At 44.9% G+C, this 21,488-nt stretch overlaps 2 protein-coding genes across 3 annotated transcripts in view; both read right to left on the bottom strand.

Moving 5' to 3' along the window:
• The window catches only part of LOC306914556 (sodium/potassium/calcium exchanger 2-like), an 87,201-nt gene that overhangs the window by 41,469 nt on the left and 24,244 nt on the right, over positions 1 to 21,488 (bottom strand). Inside the window, exons 3-4 of one of the 2 annotated variants that reach the window (XM_079491642.1) lie at positions 10,361 to 10,399; positions 6,635 to 6,743 (exon numbers count right to left, since the gene is read on the bottom strand). In XM_079491642.1, the coding sequence (XP_079347768.1) occupies positions 6,635 to 6,743; positions 10,361 to 10,399 (148 nt within the window). The remainder of the gene's footprint in view (positions 1 to 6,634; positions 6,744 to 10,360; positions 10,400 to 21,488) is intronic. The other variant, XM_079491643.1, reaches the window with a different exon arrangement.
• Positions 17,166 to 17,960, bottom strand: LOC306913732 (protein YIPF5-like; the record flags this gene model as incomplete). Its single annotated transcript, XM_079490544.1, has 1 exon — positions 17,166 to 17,960. One exon carries the CDS (start codon positions 17,958 to 17,960, stop codon positions 17,166 to 17,168), a length of 795 nt encoding a protein of 264 aa, XP_079346670.1.

Genomic DNA, 21,488 nt, shown 5'->3' with positions numbered 1-21,488 from the left:
CTGCTGCCCGCCAGTACCAACATTTTTAGTAGCTCTGGTGTCACATACTGCAAAATGTTTATCTACGTCCTGTAAGTAGACTTAGAAAATAAAACTAGTGTTGACTAATAATTACAAGTGACTCTTATTTTGAAGAGTTTCGGGTTGTAACCAAGCTGCTATGACGTTGTTATTCAGTTCCAAGCGCTAGTCTAACCAAGTAATTAGTAAACAAGAAGCCACATGGATTAAACACAAGCTTTTAGCCTATAAATTCATATATTTTACGATATGAAAACCATGCATAATATGTGACTTAAACAATGTACACACTTTGGATGTACATGTAAACATGGAACCTCCGCAGCATTACGTGAGTATAGTTCATTTTATCTGCATGTCTCATGCTGGCTAAATTTAACGTTGTTGTGGCGGTAGTGAGTACACTGTAGACGTGCAGACACCGCAGTGCGCACCAGACGACATCTCCAGGTGCTCCTCTGAGAACTATAGCCCAAAAAAAAGTTATGTGCACCCCTGCATATAGTGTGCGTGCGTCTGTATATTGCAAGTCCCCAACAACATTCGCCCATCAACATCCATGGTTTTTTACAGCCAAGCACCATTCACTCTCCAGCTTGGTGTCAGAGAGAAAATAGTCCTTAGCGGTGGTTTCTATAGCCACGGATTGGTGGATTTCATTATTTTATAAAAATGTGAATTGGTCCTTATAGATATAGATGCACAAATCAGGAGCCAATCAGAAAAGGATGTCAGTTTAGTTTATTTATCGGAATATTTTCGATCATTTGCGGATGTCTGAGTGGTTGATCTCCCAAGAAAAAGGTTAGCTCAGAGCTATAACAGGTTAGCTCAGAGCTAAGGTTAGCTCAGAGCTATAACAGGTTAGCTCAGAGCTAAGGTTAGCTCAGAGCTATAACAAATACCCTATATTATAAAAGGTTAGCTCAGAGCTATAACAGGTTAGCTCAGAGCTAAGGTTAGCTCAGAGCTATAACAAATACCCTATATTATAAAAGGTTAGCTCAGAGCTATAACAAATACCCTATATTTCCAAATAGTAGCCCCGGAGTTTAATATGCAAAATCGTTTTTTGGACCCAGGGCATTTAAACGGAACCAGGCGGCTACAGTATTTGCAGCAGGCTTTTATTTATTTTTTGCACTGTCCTGCACCGGGCCATTATTTGGTTACAATTCCGATTAGGCTGAATAAACTGCAAATAATTGCCCCGGGGCGGACCCCAAATTAGCCTGACGAAACTGCAAATAATACCCATGGGCTTTTATTTGGACGAGGCGTTTAATACGAAAAATAGTGACAAGACACTACCGGGCATTTTAAAAGGAACCGGAGCGGCTATTTGAGGCAAAGGGCTACTATTTGGAAACATACGGTAGGTCTTGTTTTTGGGAGAGGATACAGAAATTAGAGAAGGAACTCACCCGAGTCCGCTACCTCGGAGAGGCTGATTTCAGGGAGGTCCTGCACTGTTAAACAACACACATTTCTCCAAGTTGGGTTTGGGCCTTGGGGGAATGCTCAGGAGCGTGTGTCCATATGGCATGCGTCTGTATATTGCAAGTCCCCAACAACACCTTTTAACCATTCTCCCATCATGGCTTTACAGCCAGCAGCACCGTTCACTCTTCAGCTTGGTGTCAGAGAAAGTATAGTCCTTAGTGGTGGATTCTAGGAGGCACGGGTTGGTGGATTTCATTATTTTAATCAAATGTGAATTGGTCCTTAATTAATTAGATGCACACAAATCCGGAGCCAATCAGAAAGGATTCATTATGTTATCTGTCAGTTTAGTTTTTCATATATTTTTTTGTGACCAAGTTTTTATTAATCATTTTTCATTTTTGATGAATTGGGTTACGTTTTTTATTTAACAATTTTTTTCCGGGAGACTCCCAGACTTTCTTGAAGAGTCATGTCAAAATTACACTGCTCAATAAAGTTTCTCTGTGGAAACCATGGGTAACAGAATGTGCCTATAACTGCTCAAATAGTGCAAAATCGATAATAGTTTGATGAGAACAGCTTGGGGTAAAAAGCTTGTTGAGGACTAACTAATTTTAGCCCGTTGCCATTAATTGCTCTGTCAAGCTCCTATTGACTTCAAGTCCAAAGGAATGGCAGTGAAAAAGGGCTGACACCTTTCCTCCAAACGCTCTATGCACGAATAGGCAAACAACAACCGCGTCACGTAAAGGCTGACTGATTATTGAACTCCCCCTCATCCCTTCATGCTGGTCTTTACTATATTTCACTTGACTTTATAATAAAAAGAGCCTAATTGGTACAGTAAATGATAGTGGTCATAAACTACTGTACAGGGACAGAGATTTAAGATATACAGACAAGACCAAGTTGGTTAGCATAACACAGTGGTTCTCAAAGTGGGTTCCAGGGGGGGCTTAAATGGACCGTTACAGGTCTGTAACTCTTAGAGTTTTCACATGGAACCAAAATGGACCCGTTTACAGGGTCCATTTGGTTCCATTTGTACACTCTCAGAGTTCCAGGGGGTCCTTGAAATGCAATTTTTTTGAGAACCACTTAACACATAGATAAAGATTACTACAGTTTTAAAAGGTACAGAGGAGGAGAGAGAGAGAAACAGGGGGATCATGGGGAAACACGATGGTCATGGAGGTTTTTCTAGAGAGAGAATATATAAAATCCACAGATAGAACAAATACAGTACTCGGACAGCACAGAGAGAGTGGACATAACTCCAGAGATGTTGTACAGTAACATGTTGGACAGACGGTTTGGGCAAATGGGTTTGGCTCTCCCAGACTGTTGGAATGACCACACACATAGTTTTGGGGGAGGGAGAGAGGAAACAGAAACAGAAATTAGAGAAGGAACTCACCAGAGTCAGCAAATTCTGAGGGGACAGTAGAGGAAAATAGAGATGAGAGAGACAGAGAGAAAAAAAGATAAAAACCACAGGGTAACGTAAGCTGATAGGAAACATTGCATCATTGGAGCGCATTAAAGTAAAAAGGAAAAAAGTACATTCTGAACAGAACAGGTCAACTTTGTCAGATGAAAATTAAAGGTGACAGCGGAAAAAAATAACCGAACAAAGAAACAATTAAATATGTTATAGGTTAGATTTACAGGTGAATAAAAAACAGATGATAAGTTAATTCAGGGATTTGAGCTTATACGGCACGTGCATGTGCATGCATGCTGAAGCATACACAACGCGTGCACGTGCACACACACACACACACACACACACACACACACACAACACGACAAAGACGTAAGCGCACGCACACACGCGAGCGAGCGCACACACACACACACACACAGTCACACACACACACGCACACTAACATCAGAAACTGTGGAACTGACAGTAACCAGTCTCAACAACCAACCGACTTATTTACAGAAGTGTCTATGAAAAATGCATAGATGCTGCAGCGCTGCTGGCTCTCTCCGCATCCCCACTAGAACTCGTAGCACGCAAGAACGAGTATAGCACTGACTTGGAAATGCTCTCTCTCTCTCTTTCTCCCTCCCTCTTACTTTCTCACGGCAAAGAGAGACAAAACGATGTTGGTACGTCGATGTGCATGGATGGAATAGACTCGTTATCTCTGAGAGGGTATTATAACCCAACCGAAGTATATAGTTTGTTCTGTTTGTTCTGTCTGCAAATTATCCACGGTACAGTTTTGTGGCTAATCAATGAAATCCAGAAAAAGAAGCAGGAAACCCTATACACCATTTTGTCAGTTCTATTGTTGGAGGCAGATTTGCTACTAAACCATTTTAAAGTCAGGATGCAAACCATTGATCAGTAGGAACACCAACACACAATAATCTGGACAAGGGCAACTGTACGTGTGGACAAGATTAGATATTCATTTGCAGAACAGAGTAAAAAATAAAATAAAGCACTGTACTGTACTGTACTGTACTGTACTGTACTGTACTGTACTGTACTGTACTGTACTGTACTGCAGGGGTTCTCAACGTTTTTGAGGTCCGGCCTAAATGGGTTAAAATCCCTAGACTTGGCTGGCGGCCGGTTATTTTTAATTAGGCTCTAAACAAACATTAAACGTCCAGTAGACTTAGCTAACCACATGACGTAGTTACAGAGAGCCACTCAGTGGAGGGGCTAGCGCCCCTCAAACATTACAAAAAGTGTGGCATTATCTTTGACAGTCGTTTCATACAGTCCGCCACGGGGCCTCATGTACAGCATAGCTGTCTGCTTATTGCACGCTATAAGTTCCTTTTCCCCATTAGCTTCCTTTTTTTTGGGGAGGGGCTGGCAAATATATAGTGACCCTGCCTGCGTCTTCCCAGGTGTATTAACATATTAATTCCCCGTGCGTGCCAAGCTACGACACTTAGCATTTCCTTCAGCGGTTAGGCTAATAGACTTTCATCCTGGATTAAAGGGGAAATTATCTCTTCCCAACACTTTGGTCTTCATGCGAGAGCATCTTCTCACAGATGCTCACGTTCTAAACGGTCTACAGAGGGATAAATGTGCCATACCGTACCATGTCATGTATGGATTAACAAGGTATACATATATGGCTGACACAGTTGAAACACCCTCATCCCTGCTAACTGCTAACTTGGAAGACACTGGATTGTGGCTTTGGTATTTAAGGATGTCACATGTATCATTGGTTTGACACTTTGACTGTCAGCGATACAGAAGTGGATATATGGTGATTCATAGCTATACCAAGAGTGAGCAAACCAGAAGTTCAAACCACCAACAACATGTTTTAGGTGCTTATAAAAACGCCTTGCTTCCAGTGAAAGAGACGGCAATCAACAGCTGCCGTGAGTACATTATTATTGCCATGTCAATTGGCGCCTAAACAAGAGGCTCATCGGTCCCTAGAACAGATTGGATTCCCCAAATCACCAGGGATATTATTTATATATCCTTTATCCTACTTTGAGAGAGCAAGAGCAAGCCTGTAAAAAAGAAAATCGTATTATCTGTCCCTAAAGTGATCAAACTGAAAATGAAGAAGATATGACCACTTCCGCATCACCATATCAGATTCAAAAGGAAATGTTATGCACATCACATCCATATATGTTGTCGCTGGTGCACGACAAAGACTTTAAGTATCAGCATCAGAGGGAAAACACCCGCACAACAGAAATGTTTCTCTGTGCAAACATTGCACAGTAACAATTTCCTTAAAACTGCTATGCAGACCCTTTTAAAAGACATGAAAAACATTTACACTTATTTATTGGGCTCAAATAAAAACAAAAAAGAAGAAACCTGCCAAAAAGAAAAACACCCAAAAAAGTGTAGGGGCAAAGAGCCTTCCTCAGGTGCTCTGATGGTCTCGCATAGCCAGACAACTAGTCCACAATCTCCGAATGCTATACGTGTATAAAATAAAATATCTTTACATATCTTTTCCATTTCTGCTAAGCAGCAAGCTATAATAATTATGCTTACATGATTCCTATTTATATTATAGGATAAATTTGCGCGACTGTAAAGACGAAACGGAAGTGGGGCGGGGTCTCGATCTCCACTTCCGCTTTATATTGTATTCATGATCAGAGCTTCCGTTGCTCCAGAGACTGTATGACGGAAGCGTTTGGAAATTGCAAGAGGCCACAACCTGGCAACGCGAGACTACGGTGCTCTGAAGAAGGCTCTTTTCCAAAACATGTACGATTTCTGTGTGTGCGTGCGTGCGTGTGTTGGAGGGACACAATTGCCATCGACTGGTCTATTTAATTATTTATTTCTCCCGACTGGTGTTGGTCTATAGCGCAGTTCGTCTGGATGGCATGCTCGCCTCTCGCCCGCAACGACCGTTCTGTTTCTGGCTACGTGCAGTTGCTCTCTCTCAGTCTCAACTCGATCAACTAGGCGCCAGACAAGCTAATACACAACAAGTCGTTTGTCTTTGTAATATGCTGGCTGTGGGTGTGAAAGCAGCGAAGAATCAAGTGCTGCTGCTATGACTGACTGACTGACCAGGGATCAGATTACTTCCTTATTACTAGTGATTATTGAGAGAGAGAGCGAGAGAGAGAGAGAGAGAGAGAGAGAGAGAGAGAGAGAGAGAGAGAGAGAGAGAGAGAGAGAGAGAGAGAGAATATAAATGAGTGTGAATGTGAGTATTTCTCCTCCTTGACCTTTTTTGCCGTTTGGAATATTGCTCACTGGGTTTTGTGTTTAGCGTTCCACGAAGCCCACAGTTGAAGCACAACCTCCTTTTATAAATCATTTATTTTTTGTATCATTTCTTTCATATATCAAGTATCATTGACAATAATAGCCTCTTTGAGCCATATGTGAATATGTGGTCTCGAGTAGTGAATCCACTATACCGTGTGCCCCTCTGTGCTGTGTGACGTCATGTGGGTCAACCAATAGCAAGACAGCGGGAGGGGGGGCTGTGACACCACGTGGGTCAATGTGTCATCATCGAGCCCACACTGTTTCTTCAGGAACAGCATTTTCTAGTATTATTATTATTATTAAGATTCAATGAGCACAGCTGTCATTTCCTGGAACCTAGAGGAGACATGGGCTTGAGAGCCATCGTTAACAGGGACACGTTTTAAGCGTTATGTGACGCTGCGGTGGGACAGACGGATTTACCTTCGCTTAGCGGGTCCAGCGTGTGGATCATCAGCTGGAAGATGCTGTTCCTCATCAGGCTGTTGTGCAGAGAGGCGGAGCTCCCTCCCCTCTGAAGACGAGGCCTGGCCTGTGGGACGAGGAGCAACGCGTCAGCCGGTGATGTCGTGATTACAGTGATGTCATGATGTCATCCTTTCAGTGATGTCATGATTACAAAGTAGTATAACCTGTCCCTGCACTGCAGGGATCTGCTTCACATGCAGAAGCATCACAATAAATAACCTGTTCAATGATAGTCTTGAAAACATTGTGTGTGTGTGTGTGTGTGTGTGTGTGTGTGTGTGTGTGTGTGTGTGTGTGTGTGTGTGTGTGTGTGTGTGTGTGTGTGTGTGTGTGTGTGTGTCTATATCTATGATTTTGCATTTAAACATTATGCATTTAAAGCATGCCAGCAATGAGTAAAACACTCCCAACTAAAATGTAGTCTCTGTGACACATCTAGGGGCCACAATCTGCATTCAAAGATGTTCCTAGAAGCTTTGTCATTGGTCGGAAAAAAAAACCCGGTCGAAATTACTAACCAATCAGGAAGTAGACAGGCAAAATCGGTCAATGACTAAGCTTCTAGGAAAATGTTTGAATGCAGATTGCGGACCGTAGATGAGTCACAGAGACTACATTTTTTATCTCATTGCTGGCAGTCCAAAAAATACAAAAAAAAAAAAAAAAAAAAAAGGTCATTAAAATGTTGACATATTATTGCTTATAGCAGCTTTAAGGAGTTGAATACAACTCTGGATTATGCATCAACACAGTCTGCCAACAAAGCCAAGTATAGACACTGATGTATAAATAGTCATTATTTTCCTGATTCACACCAAACAAAGTACTTATTTTCTATCAATTAGCCTACACAGCCAATGAAGCTTAGAAAACAAGTCATCTTTTGGGCGAACAACTCCTTTAATAGCATGATAGGAAAGCAAGCTTTGATTATTTTCATTTCACTTTCACTTAATTTCCTCATCTTACAAAAATACGTATACAAGCTATTTGCTCACAAATCTATTGCATCTATTTTTATTATTATATATTATTATTATTATTATTATTATGAATATACAGAATTACAATAATAATCATAATTATAATAATAATAATAATAGCTATTATCATTATATTATTATTAATAATAATAATACTAATTTACCTTATTTTATTATTGCAAATGTCTTTATTTTATTTGTACTGTTGTCCACAATATAATTGAGGAAGTACAAGTAGAAAATCCTCATCTGCAGTAACTGTACTGTACCTTTGCAGTACCATGCAACCCATTATAGACAAATCTATACACTCCGCTAAGGGTTGAGGCAAGCATTCTCAGTTAAGTACACCTTTGAGTTATTTGAGTTATTCTCTCTCAAATTAACCCAAGGGATTCCTCACAAGGTCACCCTGGTGGTTTAAAGCTGAACTTGAGAACTGTGGGAAATCGGCCACCATTGCAGGCGGCAGCTGTTTGGAGCATGGCCGCCTTTGGCTCCCCCACTGACGGTGCGTAGGCACAGTCTGGAAGGTGTCAGCTACTAATTCACAAGCCCATATGGGTGTGAGCGGGGCGACAAGGGAGAGACACAGACCGGCACGGCGTGCCAAATGACACAAGAAGGCGGTTTAGTGGCGACCAACTGAGAATGCTTCCGTGCATGGCTGCAACAAACCGCTATGATCTTGAGGCTTATTCTTTTTATAACCCATTTGGTTAAAAATATCTATATATTTTTTAACCTCTCGAGGCAAGAAGCTTCTAAGAAAGAATCTGTAAAATCGGCAATGTTAATGGAATTTTCATTTTACACTCTCAGGCCTCATACACGCATATCAAACGAACATTCTGTGTTCCATGCCCGCCCCAATGCTTTTCCATTGGAAGTCACGTGGTTTGACCAAACATTTGTGTTTGATTGCCCCTCCCCCCATCAAACACAAGTGTTTGGTCAAACCACGTGACTTCCATTGGAAAAGCATTGAGGGCGGCCGTGAAACAGACAGAACACAGAAGTGTGTATGAGGCCTCAGAGGTAAAAATGAAACATTTGACTATGTTTTCATAAGTACCGCTCATGCAGCGACCGCTCGGGAGCGTGGCTGGCCACCGTTCGGATAAGCATAGCCCGCTCATTGGATCGACTTTACACTCGACATTGCGGTTCCGTCGTGGGTACGCGGCAACACGCCACGCCGAGTGCGAAGTCGATTGGATGAGCGGTTCGCGAGATATCTAATACTGTACCGCGTGGCTGTTCGTATAGCGGGGCCACTTCTAGAGAACCGCTCATTCGATCGACCGGAGTCTAGATCGGATGAGCTTCATGGTTCTCGAGCTCTATGCAGACAGACGGACATAATGTACATACCTGTACATACACAGATTCCTGGAATTCATAGATAGACATGGCATGGATCAACACATTGTTTGTCATACTGCTATTTTCTGTTTTGCATGCTGTGTATACAATGAGTAGCTATAAGAGCCGCTGGACGAACGCATTGACATTCAAACGTTAAGGGATTTTGCTGATGCTCTCGTGACTGAGCATGTATACTTATGTATTATGTATGTATAGTACAGGGCAGTGGTTCTCAAACCTTTTCAGGCCACTGACCCCACATAATAATCATATTTGAACCTCCCACCCGGACAAGCACTGTAAGAATTGTAGGAGTTGAGGCATTTGACTAAATATTGGCCCGGTTTCCCAAAGGACACCTCTTACACCATGGTGAGTGGTGTTGCACATGCTCAGTTGCTCCTCTAGGCCACACACAGAAGCCTGTGAACATAGACATTCCGTGCATAGATGTGCCACGCAATCTTTTTATCTATGCACGGAATGTCTATGTTCACAGGCTTCTGTGTGCGGCCTAGAGGAGCAACTGAGCATGTGCAACACCACTCACCATGGTGTAAGAGGTGTCCTTTGGGAAACCGGGCCATTGTGAAAATAACCAATCTAGAAGCCGATCTTGTAGATCGGCTATTTTCAAAATGTTTGCCCTCTTTCTTAGGCCCGATATTATTTGACAATTTGGCTGCAATGTTTGGACCAGTTTTATAGTTTGTCGATTACTTGATTTGATGCAGTAATCATTTTTCTTTTAGGTATTAAAAAGGTCTTTTAAACGTCCTTAAATTGTCACTTCACTGTCATCTGGGGAGCCCCTCCCCCAGGGGAGCCCCTCCCCCAGGGGGGGGTCCCTCCCTCCCTCCCTCCCGACCCACAGGTTGAGAACCACTGGTATCTATATATATATAGGGGTTCTTCTTCCTCAAGGACAGCAGGACTTGTGGGCCAGCACTCAAACCTGGCAACCTGCAGCTTACAAGAAACGTGTCCCTGAAAAACTGGGTCTCCTTCTTGGGGAGAAGGACTCTGCGGCAGAGTGGCTTAAAGTGTTCAGCATGCAGGGAGAGGCCGAGGAGGAGGTCTGGTGGTAACAGAGGACATATAGAGCTACACACCCTATAGGAGGAGGTCTGGTGGTAACAGAGGACATATAGAGCTACACACCCTATAGGAGGAGGTCTGGTGGTAACAGAGGACATATAGAGCTACACACCTAGACATAGAAACAGGTCTGGTGGTAACAGAGGACATATAGAGCTACACACCTAGACATAGAAACAGGGACAACAGAACATAGAAGAGGGAAAGAGAACGTCAATCAGACAGGACATACCGACAGTCTGCTGTCATCCTCCGGAGCCCCAGGACTTAGCTTCTCATCCAACACAGAGAGAAAGGAAGTGAAAAAGGGGGGAGGGGGGGGGGAGGAAAGGAGGGAGGGGGGGAGAGAAAACAGGACATAGATGTGAAGCATGCCGCACACAACCAGACAGACAGATGAAACGACAATAGAGAAGACATTACAACGCAGCAACATGTGATGGTGATGATCGACTGTGACGTGGTTCGAATAGGAGACTTGAAGGACAAATACCTCCCCTGCACTGCACGGCACTGTGCTGCACGGCACTGTGCTGCATGGTGCTCTGCTGCATTATGCTGCATTGTGCTGTGCTGTACTGTACTGTGCTGTGCTGTACTGCATTGTACTGTGCTGCAATGTGCTGTACTGTGCTGTGCTGTACTGTGCTGTACTGCATTGTACTGTGCTGCAATGTGCTGTACTGTGCTGCAATGTGCTGTACTGTACTGTGCTGCATTGTGCTGTACTGTGCTGCATTGTGCTTTACTGTGCTGCAATGTGCTGTACTGTGCTGCAATGTGCTGTACTGTGCTGCAATGTGCTGTACTGTGCTGTACTGCATTGTGCTGTACTGTGCTGTACTGTGCTGTACTGCATTGTGCTGTACTGTGCTGCATTGTGCTGTACTGTGCTGCATTGTGCTGTACTGTACTGCATTGTGCTGTACTGTGCTGCATTGTGCTGTACTGTGCTGCATTGTGCTGTACTGTACTGCATTGTGCTGTACTGCATTGTGCTGTACTGTACTGCATTGTGCTGTACTGTGCTGCATTGTGCTGTACTGTACTGCATTGTGCTGTACTGTGCTGCATTGTGCTGTGCTGTGCTGCATTGTGCTGTGCTGTGCTGCATTGTGCTGTGCTGTGCTGCATTGTGCTGTACTGTGCTGCATTGTGCTGTACTGTGCTGCATTGTGCTGTGCTGTGCTGTGCTGTGCTGTACTGTGCTGTACTGTGCTGTACTGTGCTGTGCTGTGCTGTGCTGTGCTGTACTGTGCTGTACTGTGCTGTGCTGTGCTGTGCTGTGCTGTACTGTGCTGTACTGTGCTGTACTGCATTGTGCTGTACTGTGCTGTACTGTGCTGTACTGTGCTGTGCTGTGCTGTGCTGTGCTGTGCTGTGCTGTGCTGTACTGTGCTGTGCTGTGCTGTGCTGTGCTGTGCTGTACTGTGCTGTACTGTGCTGTACTGCATTGTGCTGTACTGTGCTGTACTGTGCTGTACTGTACTGTGCTGTACTGTGCTGTACTGTACTGTACTGCATTGTGCTGTACTGTGCTGTACTGCATTGTGCTGTACTGTGCTGTACTGTGCTGTACTGTGCTGTGCTGTGCTGTACTGTACTGTGCTGTGCTGTGCTGTGCTGTACTGTGCTGTGCTGTGCTGTGCTGTGCTGTACTGTGCTGTGCTGTGCTGTACTGTGCTGTACTGTACTGTACTGTGCTGTGCTGTGCTGTGCTGTACTGTGCTGTACTGTGCTGTGCTGTGCTGTGCTGTACTGTGCTGTACTGTACTGTACTGTACTGTGCTGTACTGTACTGTGCTGTGCTGTGCTGTGCTGTGCTGTACTGTACTGCATTGTGCTGTGCTGTGCTGCATTGTGCTGTACTGTGCTGCATTGTGCTGTGCTGTACTGCATTGTGCTGTACTGTGCTGCATTGTGCTGTACTGTGCTGCATTGTGCTGTGCTGTACTGCATTGTGCTGTACTGTGCTGCATTGTGCTGTACTGTGCTGCATTGTGCTGTGCTGTGCTGCATTGTGCTGTACTGTGCTGCATTGTGCTGTGCTGTACTGCATTGTGCTGTACTGTGCTGCATTGTGCTGTACTGTGCTGCATTGTGCTGTGCTGTGCTGCATTGTGCTGTGCTGTGCTGCATTGTGCTGTACTGTGCTGTACTGTGCTGCATTGTGCTGTGCTGTGCTGCATTGTGCTGTGCTGTGCTGCATTGTGCTGTACTGTGCTGCATTGTGCTGTGCTGTACTGCATTGTGCTGTACTGTGCTGCATTGTGCTGTACTGTGCTGCATTGTGCTGTGCTGTACTGTGCTGCATTGTGCTGTGCTGTACTGCATTGTGCTGTACTGTGCTGCATTGTGCTGTACTGTGCTGCATTGTGCTGTGCTGTGCTGCATTGTGCTGTGCTGTGCTGCATTGTGCTGTGCTGTGCTGCATTGTGCTGTGCTGTGCTGCATTGTGCTGTACTGTGCTGCATTGTGCTGTGCTGTACTGTGCTGCATTGTGCTGTGCTGTACTGCATTGTGCTGTACTGTGCTGCATTGTGCTGTACTGTACTGCATTGTGCTGTACTGTGCTGCATTGTGCTGTACTGTGCTGCATTGTGCTGTGCTGTGCTGCAATGTGCTGTACTGTGCTGTACTGTGCTGCATTGTGCTGTACTGTGCTGCATTGTGCTGTGCTGTGCTGCAATGTGCTGTACTGTGCTGCATTGTGCTGTACTGTGCTGCATTGTGCTGTACTGTGCTGCATTGTGCTGTGCTGTGCTGCATTGTGCTGTGCTGTGCTGCATTGTACTGTACTGTGCTGCATTGTGCTGTACTGTGCTGCATTGTGCTGTACTGTGCTGCATTGTGCTGTGCTGTGCTGCAATGTGCTGTACTGTGCTGCATTGTGATGTACTGTGCTGCATTGTGCTGTGCTGTGCTGCAATGTGCTGTACTGTGCTGTACTGCATTGTGCTGTACTGTGCTGCATTGTGCTGTACTGTGCTGTGCTGCATTGTACTGTACTGTACTGTACTGTACTGTGCTGTACTGTGCTGTACTGTGCTGTGCTGCATTATGCTGTACTGTACTGTGCTGCATTGTGCTGCATTATGCTGTGTGATCTCAGTGAGTCCTCAAAGTTTCACTAAAATAAATATACACTTCATTTAAATATGATTACATTAATTGCAGTAGGCTCTGTGCGGAACGTTCTCTGGTTTCCAGAGGGTGGTATATATATATATCTGCTGCCAAGCCAATCAATTAAGCTATAATGGAACACTGAACCGGAACAGGAAATAGCTATGTCACCTTCTAGACACCTGGGACTACAGTTATGCACAAAGCCAATAAGCATAAACTCAAATACTAAAGCCTGCAAACGTACATCTATGTTAGAATGATGTTATTACTATACTAAAATAAATAGTTCTGAAATATCCCTTGACAAAAAAGGGCTCGGAACTTTGAATTGCTCCAAAACTATATTCGGAAAAAACAGCAGCAAGCAAAGCAGTCTGACCTTGCAGTCTTCCTCAAGTTGGAAAAGATCCCATAGTTCCCTTCCCACCCCCGTCGGTTCTCCTCTCTGAGCTGTGAGTCATACTCCTATAGTTCTGTATATCCCACCTTCAACATCAGGGAGAGAAACCTCTCTCTACCTTTGGTGACCTAACCAGTAAAGCCCATTATGTAATATTATTATCCAAGGACAGGCAAGGCTGTGACCCAAGGCTGACTTTGTACACACACCAGTATCGCTGCATGTCAACGAACCTTACTGTCTGTCTGTCTGTCTGTCTGTCTGTCTGTCTGTCTGTCTGTCTGTCTGTCTGTCTGTCTGTCTGTCTGTCTGTCTGTCTGTCTGTCTGTCTGTCTGTCTTTCTATCTGTCTGTCTGTCTGTCCGTCCGTCCGTCCCCCAGGAACGTGACAGACGGGTTGAAAACGCTCTCAGCATTTGGAACGGCGGGCCTTTCTCTCTCTCTCACAAACACAAATAACACCCTAATCCTCAACAGGGTCATCAATCACATGAGCACCGATTCCAACCAATCGCGATGAAGTGATGCCAGTCTATTGTTAACAGACACCCAGGGTCATTCATAAAGGGCTGCAGACTACTTGACACGGGAGGTATTAAAAATGGCAGTTACATTTTCTAAACGAGAGCTTTTGTATTCACTGCTTTACGAGACTGTGCTCGTTTCATCTATTATCCCATTTTGGGCGGGAACCCCTTTTGGTGTTTTAACTAAGCATCATGTTATGCTTTAGCTATTGAAAAATAGCAGAACTACAAGCTCATAGCGCGCCACCGAGTGGCGCGCTATGAGCTTGTAGGTCTGCTATTTTTGAAAAATCGTAAAAATGCGGCACAAATCTACGTTTTTTTTAATTTCGACGTCAGACCTAAATGGGTTATTATGTGGCCATGTGTGAGTGTGATGTGTGGGTGAATTAGCAATCACTTGAGGCCTATGTTCCCGACCGCAAGGGACCAAGCTTTTGTTCAGATCTTAGCATATTAAGCCTTCCAGTGCTGCTGAGTGGCCTGTAATCAATTTAACAGGACATTCAGGCAGAATGTGTACGACGTGTCAGTAAAAGATGCGAGTTGCTGGTAATGCTTTATCTGCAATGCTCTAAAACGGACATTGCTGAGCATCTGTAGCACTGGATGCAATCACCAAGCACCAAAATGGGCAGTTTTCTTATTATTATTGCCTTTCTGTAGAAGCATCGATATTCCTACAAATGGTGGTAACCATTACATATTTACAAGTTATCTTGCCATAAACAAAGCAAACACAAAATGTTTCAGAGCACGCACGCACGCACGCACGCACACGCACACACACACACACACAGTTTTATATACAAACATCTATTAAATGTATTCATTGACGTCATTTATTTATTTCTTATTTTATGCCGCTCAGCTGATTGGCTGAGCATGGAATGCCCTCAGCTGATTGGCTGAGCACTGGTATGTGACGTATGAATATTGTATGACGTGAGTGTGATCTCTTTTTAAACAGGCTCCAGAGATTCGTCACAGACCCTACATCTGGGATTTCAAATATCACGGATATAATTCCCACACGTACACTGTAGGCTTTTGTAGTTAATCTCCTTCCACACTCGCTTTCCTCCGAGGCAATTGTGGAAAGTCGGGAGAGAACAGGTGACAGCGCCAGACAAGGATTACGCCACAGTTCACTTATTAAGCCATTTAGGCCTGACGTCGAAATTTAAAAAATGTCTTCAAAATCCTGACAGATTTCTGAAAAACCTCATGTTTCTGTATCAGTGGTGCTCAATATTTCATGTCAAGGACCCCAAAGATTATATGTAATATGCCTCCGCCCCCCCCATCTGAAAATATGTTGTTCCAGGGACCCCCTCCCCAGAAGCAAAGATTTAAAATGTTCACACTGTAATAATATATATTCAAAGATTTGAGGCACATTTTCATGATTTTTCAAAAATAGCAGACCTACAAGCTCGTAGCGCGCCACTCGGTGGCGCGCTATGAGCTTGTAGATCTGCTATTTTTCAATAGCTAAAGTATAACATAATGCTTAAAACACCAAAAGGGGTTCCCGCCCAAAATGGGTTAAGCCAGCATTAAATATTATGACTAATAATCGCCCGGGGAGATGAGTATATGTTATTTGGATTCTGTGTATAGTGCTTTAACCCATTTTGGACTGAGGCCGATTCTACAAATGTCCTATACAAAAACCTATGTTTCTATGTCAGTGGTTCTCAAACTATTTCATGTCAAGGAGCCCTAGAATTATATGTATTTGGCCGCCGACACCCATCTGGAAATATGTTGTTCCAGGGACCCCCACCAGAAGCAAAGATTTGAGTTAAAAATGTTCACGTGAAAGAATATATATTCAAAGATTTGCGCCACATTTTCACCATTTTTCAAAAATAGCAGATCTACAAGTTCATAGTGCGGCACTCGGTGCCGCGCTATGAACTTGTAGATCTGCTATTTTTCAACAGCTAAAGCATAACATAATGCTTAAATTCAAACACCAAAAGGGTGTTACCGTCCAGAATGGATTAATCCTGCTCCCAGTTCTTATGTAATGACACATCAAAACCGTTCTTGGATGTGGATCAGCCGCCACATGAGGGGGCGCTTGGCCCCTTCGAGGGCCCCAACGTAACCTGTGTAAATCTGTATTATGGAGGAATTGTGGAGCTGGAGTGGAGTGACATCATACGCTAAAACACAGCTTCCGCTATCATGCCTCAAATTGCCCACAGCTTATAGTACGGGGGGGATGTGGGGAGGGGGTTGGCGGAACTGCGAACGCCCCCGTGAATCGCTGAGAGCCATATTGCACTGTCTATAATCTGGCTCTCAGACATCAGAGCCAGATTATAGATTTGTCTCATGAAACTTCATGGAATTAAGCGTCCTAAAAAACACTTCTCGGCGATCACACGGTGAATATCACACTTTCTGTATTTGAGGGTTAAGGATCTATGAAATAAAAGCATCATCGGTATTAATTGTGATGACAAGAAGAATGTTACGTTCCATTAACGTTGCTATGTTGCTAATGCTATGTTGTTGCTAAATGTTAAACTGTGTCAGTTAATCGCAATGATGTCCGAACTACAATCAAGACAACGGCACAACAATCTGGTGGGCTAAGATAACAATCCAGCTGGATTCATGCCATAGTCAATAAGGGCTTTTCTCGGGCCGCACCCTTCTCCCATGTGTTTAGGATCCATGATGGCCGCACCCTTCTCCCATGTGTTTAGGATCCAAGATGGCCACCCTTCTCCCATGTGTTTAGGATCCAAGATGGCCGCAGCACCAGGCATTGGAAAAAAATGTGGGAGGGGGATACGTCCTTGGAGGCCTGCACAGAAATATTATCCCGATAATAATAAAGCTTGTTTATCAGTTTACATTCGGTAATCATCACTGTATTAAAATAACGATCACATTAAATAATCGAGAACGGGCCTATACTTGGACTGACTTCCGGGTGATTTTTCAATTTGAAAAGGAACGGTTTTAAAAAACGGAGATGAGAGCAAAGACCCCGTAGAGGAGAGCACAGGGGTACGCCACCAGGGGCTGCTGACCGTCCATGCCGAGCACCGAGATGAAGATCTTCGAGGCGGAGAAGCTGCACCAGCCCAGGATCGTGGTCGCCAGCATCGCCCCGAACACGCTCCGCAAGGAGACGAAGACTCCGCAGCTGGAGAGGATGACCATGGGCAGGAGGCAGTAGCCCAGGACGCTGGCCACGCAGCCGAAGGAGACGCCGCCCGTGGCGGCGCTCATCAGGTTCAGGAGGGCGTACATGCCGGCGCAGCCCAGCACGCTGATCATGTACACGTAGCCGAACTGGATCTTCCCCGCCAGGAGCAGCGTGGCGCCGAAGGCCAGGCAGAACACCACGGGTCCCGCCAGGTCCGTCTCATTCATGACGCAGCCGTCGGCCGCCTTCATGGGGTGGAGCACCGTCAGCGTCTTCTGCCAGATCTGCTGGAAGTTGACGCCCAGCTCGTCGAGGAGCGGCGGCTCGTCGTCGAAGCTGCTGCTGCACTGCGACGAGCACGGCGTGTAGGTCTGCTGGGGCTGGAATATCTGGCCCGTGTACGGACCACCGCCGTGGGGGTCGTTGAAATGGTCACCTGTAACGTCGCCGCCGTAGCTATAGCCACCCTGCTGGCCTCCTTGGTCACCTACGTCGTAGTTGGACTGATAGAAGTCCGCGCCGGAGTCGTCGAACCCGGCGGCCGTCTCCGGTTGTGTAACGTTTCTAAATTTACTCCAAAACCCTCCTGCTGACTTTGCGGCCATGTTTTTGAGTGTCATCAAATAATTGTTTGAGGGACATTTTAAATGACATTGTGGTGACATCATTTATTTTATGTCATCAGGCTGATGCATGATGACGTGATATTATCAGGTGATGACATCATTGATAGAATGAATAGAATCCATGCCCAAATTTGGAGTCATATGTGATGGATATATGACGTCATAAAAGCCACATCGTTTCTGTACATTACGCTAAAATAATCTCATCTCCTCCATATTTGGGTCATTCAGGCGACACACAATTGAAAGTATGAATTTCAGCCTATCTTATATTCATTGTATTAAAAGTGTAAAAAAAAGGCCTGGACCGTGGCTCAGTGGTCCAGGCACCTTGGCCGGTAGCCCGAGCCTCGCAGTGTGCCGCGGGCTCGACTCCCAATCCCGACGGCCTTTACTGCATGTCACTCCCCCATCTCTCTCCCCCATTTCTTGTCAGCCTACTGTCTGTCCCTCTATAAAAAACATAAAATAAAGTGTACAAAAATACATGTGTATTTGTGGTGGCTTTGTAAACACCAGCTGCTAAAGCAATATCATCATTTGTATCGATTGAACCTCAAATACTATATTTCTTCGGGTCCTCGTGAAAGATCAGTGTTTTCTTGGGCTCGAACGTGAATAGCTGAAATCTTTGCACAGCTCTTAGGCATCTGCCAGCACGTGGCAAAGAGTCGGCAGCCTGTCTGTCAGAGCTTGACAGAACCTCCTTCGAGATTTGTCCATCTATAGAAGCACCGTGTGAGAGTAAAAACCGTTGAGCAGCACCAGCAATTCTCTCTCTCTCTCTCTCTCCCTCTCTCTCTCTCTCCCTCTCTCTCTCTCCTCCCCCTCTCTCTCTCTCCCCCCCCCCCCTCTCTCTGCCACCCTCTCTCACCCATTTTGCGATGATAATGATGATCTTCAAGGAAGGAGGGAAAAGATGCACAACAAGTCAAGAAGCCATCTACTTTCTAATTAGTAACCCCTTCATTTTTCTAACAAGCAGAACTAATTACAGGAGCTGCCACAGTGCTGATTTCCCACAAGGCAGTGCTCCATATGGCCCGCCAGGACTAAAAATCAGAACGGCTTCCTCTTTACCTTCCTCCCACGAGCCAATCAGAATGGCTTCCTCTTTACCTTCCTCCCACGAGCCAATCAGAGGAACAGAACCTCTGGGCTGCTAGGAGGCGAGGAGGCAAGTAGGGGAACAAAAAAACTGCTGTGTCATTTTCATTTTCACAAGTGAATGCAATCCCCAAAAGCTGTGTTTAATCAAGGCGGCCTAGTGTATGTTTTCTTTTCCCCCGCCTGGTGCTTTGCTCTCGGTCCAGTGGTTAGCCCATTCTGGGCGGGAACCCCTTTTGGTGTTTTAATTAAAGCATTATGTTGTACTGTTGAAAAATAGCAGATCTACAAGCTCATAGCGCGGCACCGAGTGCCGCGCTATGAACTTGTAGGTCTGCTGTTTTCTGAAAAATCGTGAAAATGTGCCTCAAATCTTTGAATATATATTATTACAGAGTGAACATTTTAACTCAAATCTTTGCTTCTGGGGAGGTCCATGGAACAACATATTTTGAGATGGGGGGGGGGTGGAGGAGGCATATTACATATAATTTGTGGGGTCCTTGACGTGAAATATTGAGAACCACTGATACAGAAACATGAGGTATTTCAGAAAAGTGTCAGGATTTAGAAGACATGTTTCGACGTCAGGCCTAAATGAAATAGGCAACAGTCAAACACCCCTGGCTCAAGGTGTTTCCTCTATGTGGGTTTATTTGAAACAATGGCATTTATAACCTGCAAGATGCAAAAGCTATAGACATTAAAATGGGAACGCTCAAATTAGGAAATGTATTAAAGGGCATATTGTTTGAATACATACCGGTATCCTCCGTGTGTGTGTGTGCGTGACTGTGTGCGTGTGCGTGCGTGCGTGCGTGCGTGCGTGTTTTACCCTTAATTGAATGCTTTACATGTCGTGAGTATTTGTTTACTTCACACTGTTCACACAAACCTCAGAGTACAATTCCATTGCCTGCAGTGTTGCTGTGTGTGCGTGCGTGTGTGCGTGCGCACGTGCGTGTGTGCGTGTGCGTGCGTGCACCGCGCGCGCGCGCTCCTGTGCTCGTGACAGCAAAGCACTTGAACTTAAGCGAAATCAAAAGCCTTATCTGGGAGGGCGGAGATGGAAGGAGGAAGAAGACTGTCAGCGCGGCCCATGGCCAGACGGACCAGTGCAGCACTTAACCCGTTCTGGGCGGGAATCCCCTTTTGGTGTTCTAAAGCATTATGTTATACTTTAGCTGTTGAAAAATAGCAGATCTACTAAGCTCGTAGCGCGGCACCGAGTGCCGCGCTACGAGCTCGTATAGGTCTGCTATTTTTGGAAATATCGTGAAAATGTGGGCGCAAATCTTTCGATATATATATTCTTTCAGAGCGAACGTTGTTTTAACTCAAATCTTTGCGTCTGGGTTAGAGGAGGGGGGGTCCCTGGAACAACATATTTTCAGATGTGGGGGTAGGCGGCCAAATACAGATAATTCTGGGGCTCCTTGACATGAAATAGTCTGAGAACCAACTGACATAGAAACATTTAGAAGGCATTGATAGAATCGTCCTCAGATCTAAACGGGTTAATGTGGGGAAGGAAGGGGACTGCTGCTGCTGCCGGAACCCGAGCACAGGTCACCTTGGTGGGGCTGGAGTGGGGATGGGGTCAATTGTGTGGGGGTGGGGGGTGGGTCCATCCCTGGTAGACAGACCAGACGAGTGGCAGCCTCTCTTGGATGCGAGGAGGGGGTCATGGAAGGATGCGTTGAGCTTTTCCTAATTAGCTCATTAGAGACAGTCTGATTGCAATCATGCCCATTTTTGAAGGGCAGTACTAGAAACCTGTCTGGGCTTCCTCCTTCTGTGACTGTTTGGTGTTAAAACCTCGACGGTGGCCATCTGTGGGACGTTGTTGCATCTCTGTGTGGCCCACATGCAACCACGGAGAACGTTAAGTAATGGTAGCAGTACCGCCCGCCCACCATTTTTTTAATAGTGGTTTCTTGTGACCCTACCATTAAACATCCAAAAATGTCAAAAATGTCAAACTTTGTTTTTGCTTTAAGTAGCATGTAACATGTCAAACTAGGGGGTTTTCATGATTCTGAATCCATTCCAAGCATTAGTTTTGCACAAAATACACTCCTTGGGCTAAAAACAGCCATAGCCACTTGCCCAACAAATCACATTTGTGCTGACCTCATCACATTTGTCATGACGTCTATGGCCGTTTTTAGCCCAAGGAGTGTTTTTTTTGTGCAAAACTAATGCTTGGAATGGATTCAGAATCATGAAGCATAAGGAAAGTTTGAGATTTTTGACAATTTCGCCTGCCATAGAAAGAATAAATATGCCCAATATTGACAGCCGATCAGCAAGTGGATTGAGTGTATGTATATAGACCAGGGGTGCCCAAAAGGTAGATCGTGATCTACCAGTAGATCACAGAGGCTGTGCAGGTAGATC

This window comes from Electrona antarctica (genome assembly GCF_951216825.1).
Source record: "Electrona antarctica genome assembly, chromosome: 21".
NCBI lineage: Eukaryota > Metazoa > Chordata > Actinopteri > Myctophiformes > Myctophidae > Electrona > Electrona antarctica.
This window is presented reverse-complemented; position numbering and strand designations above follow the sequence as displayed.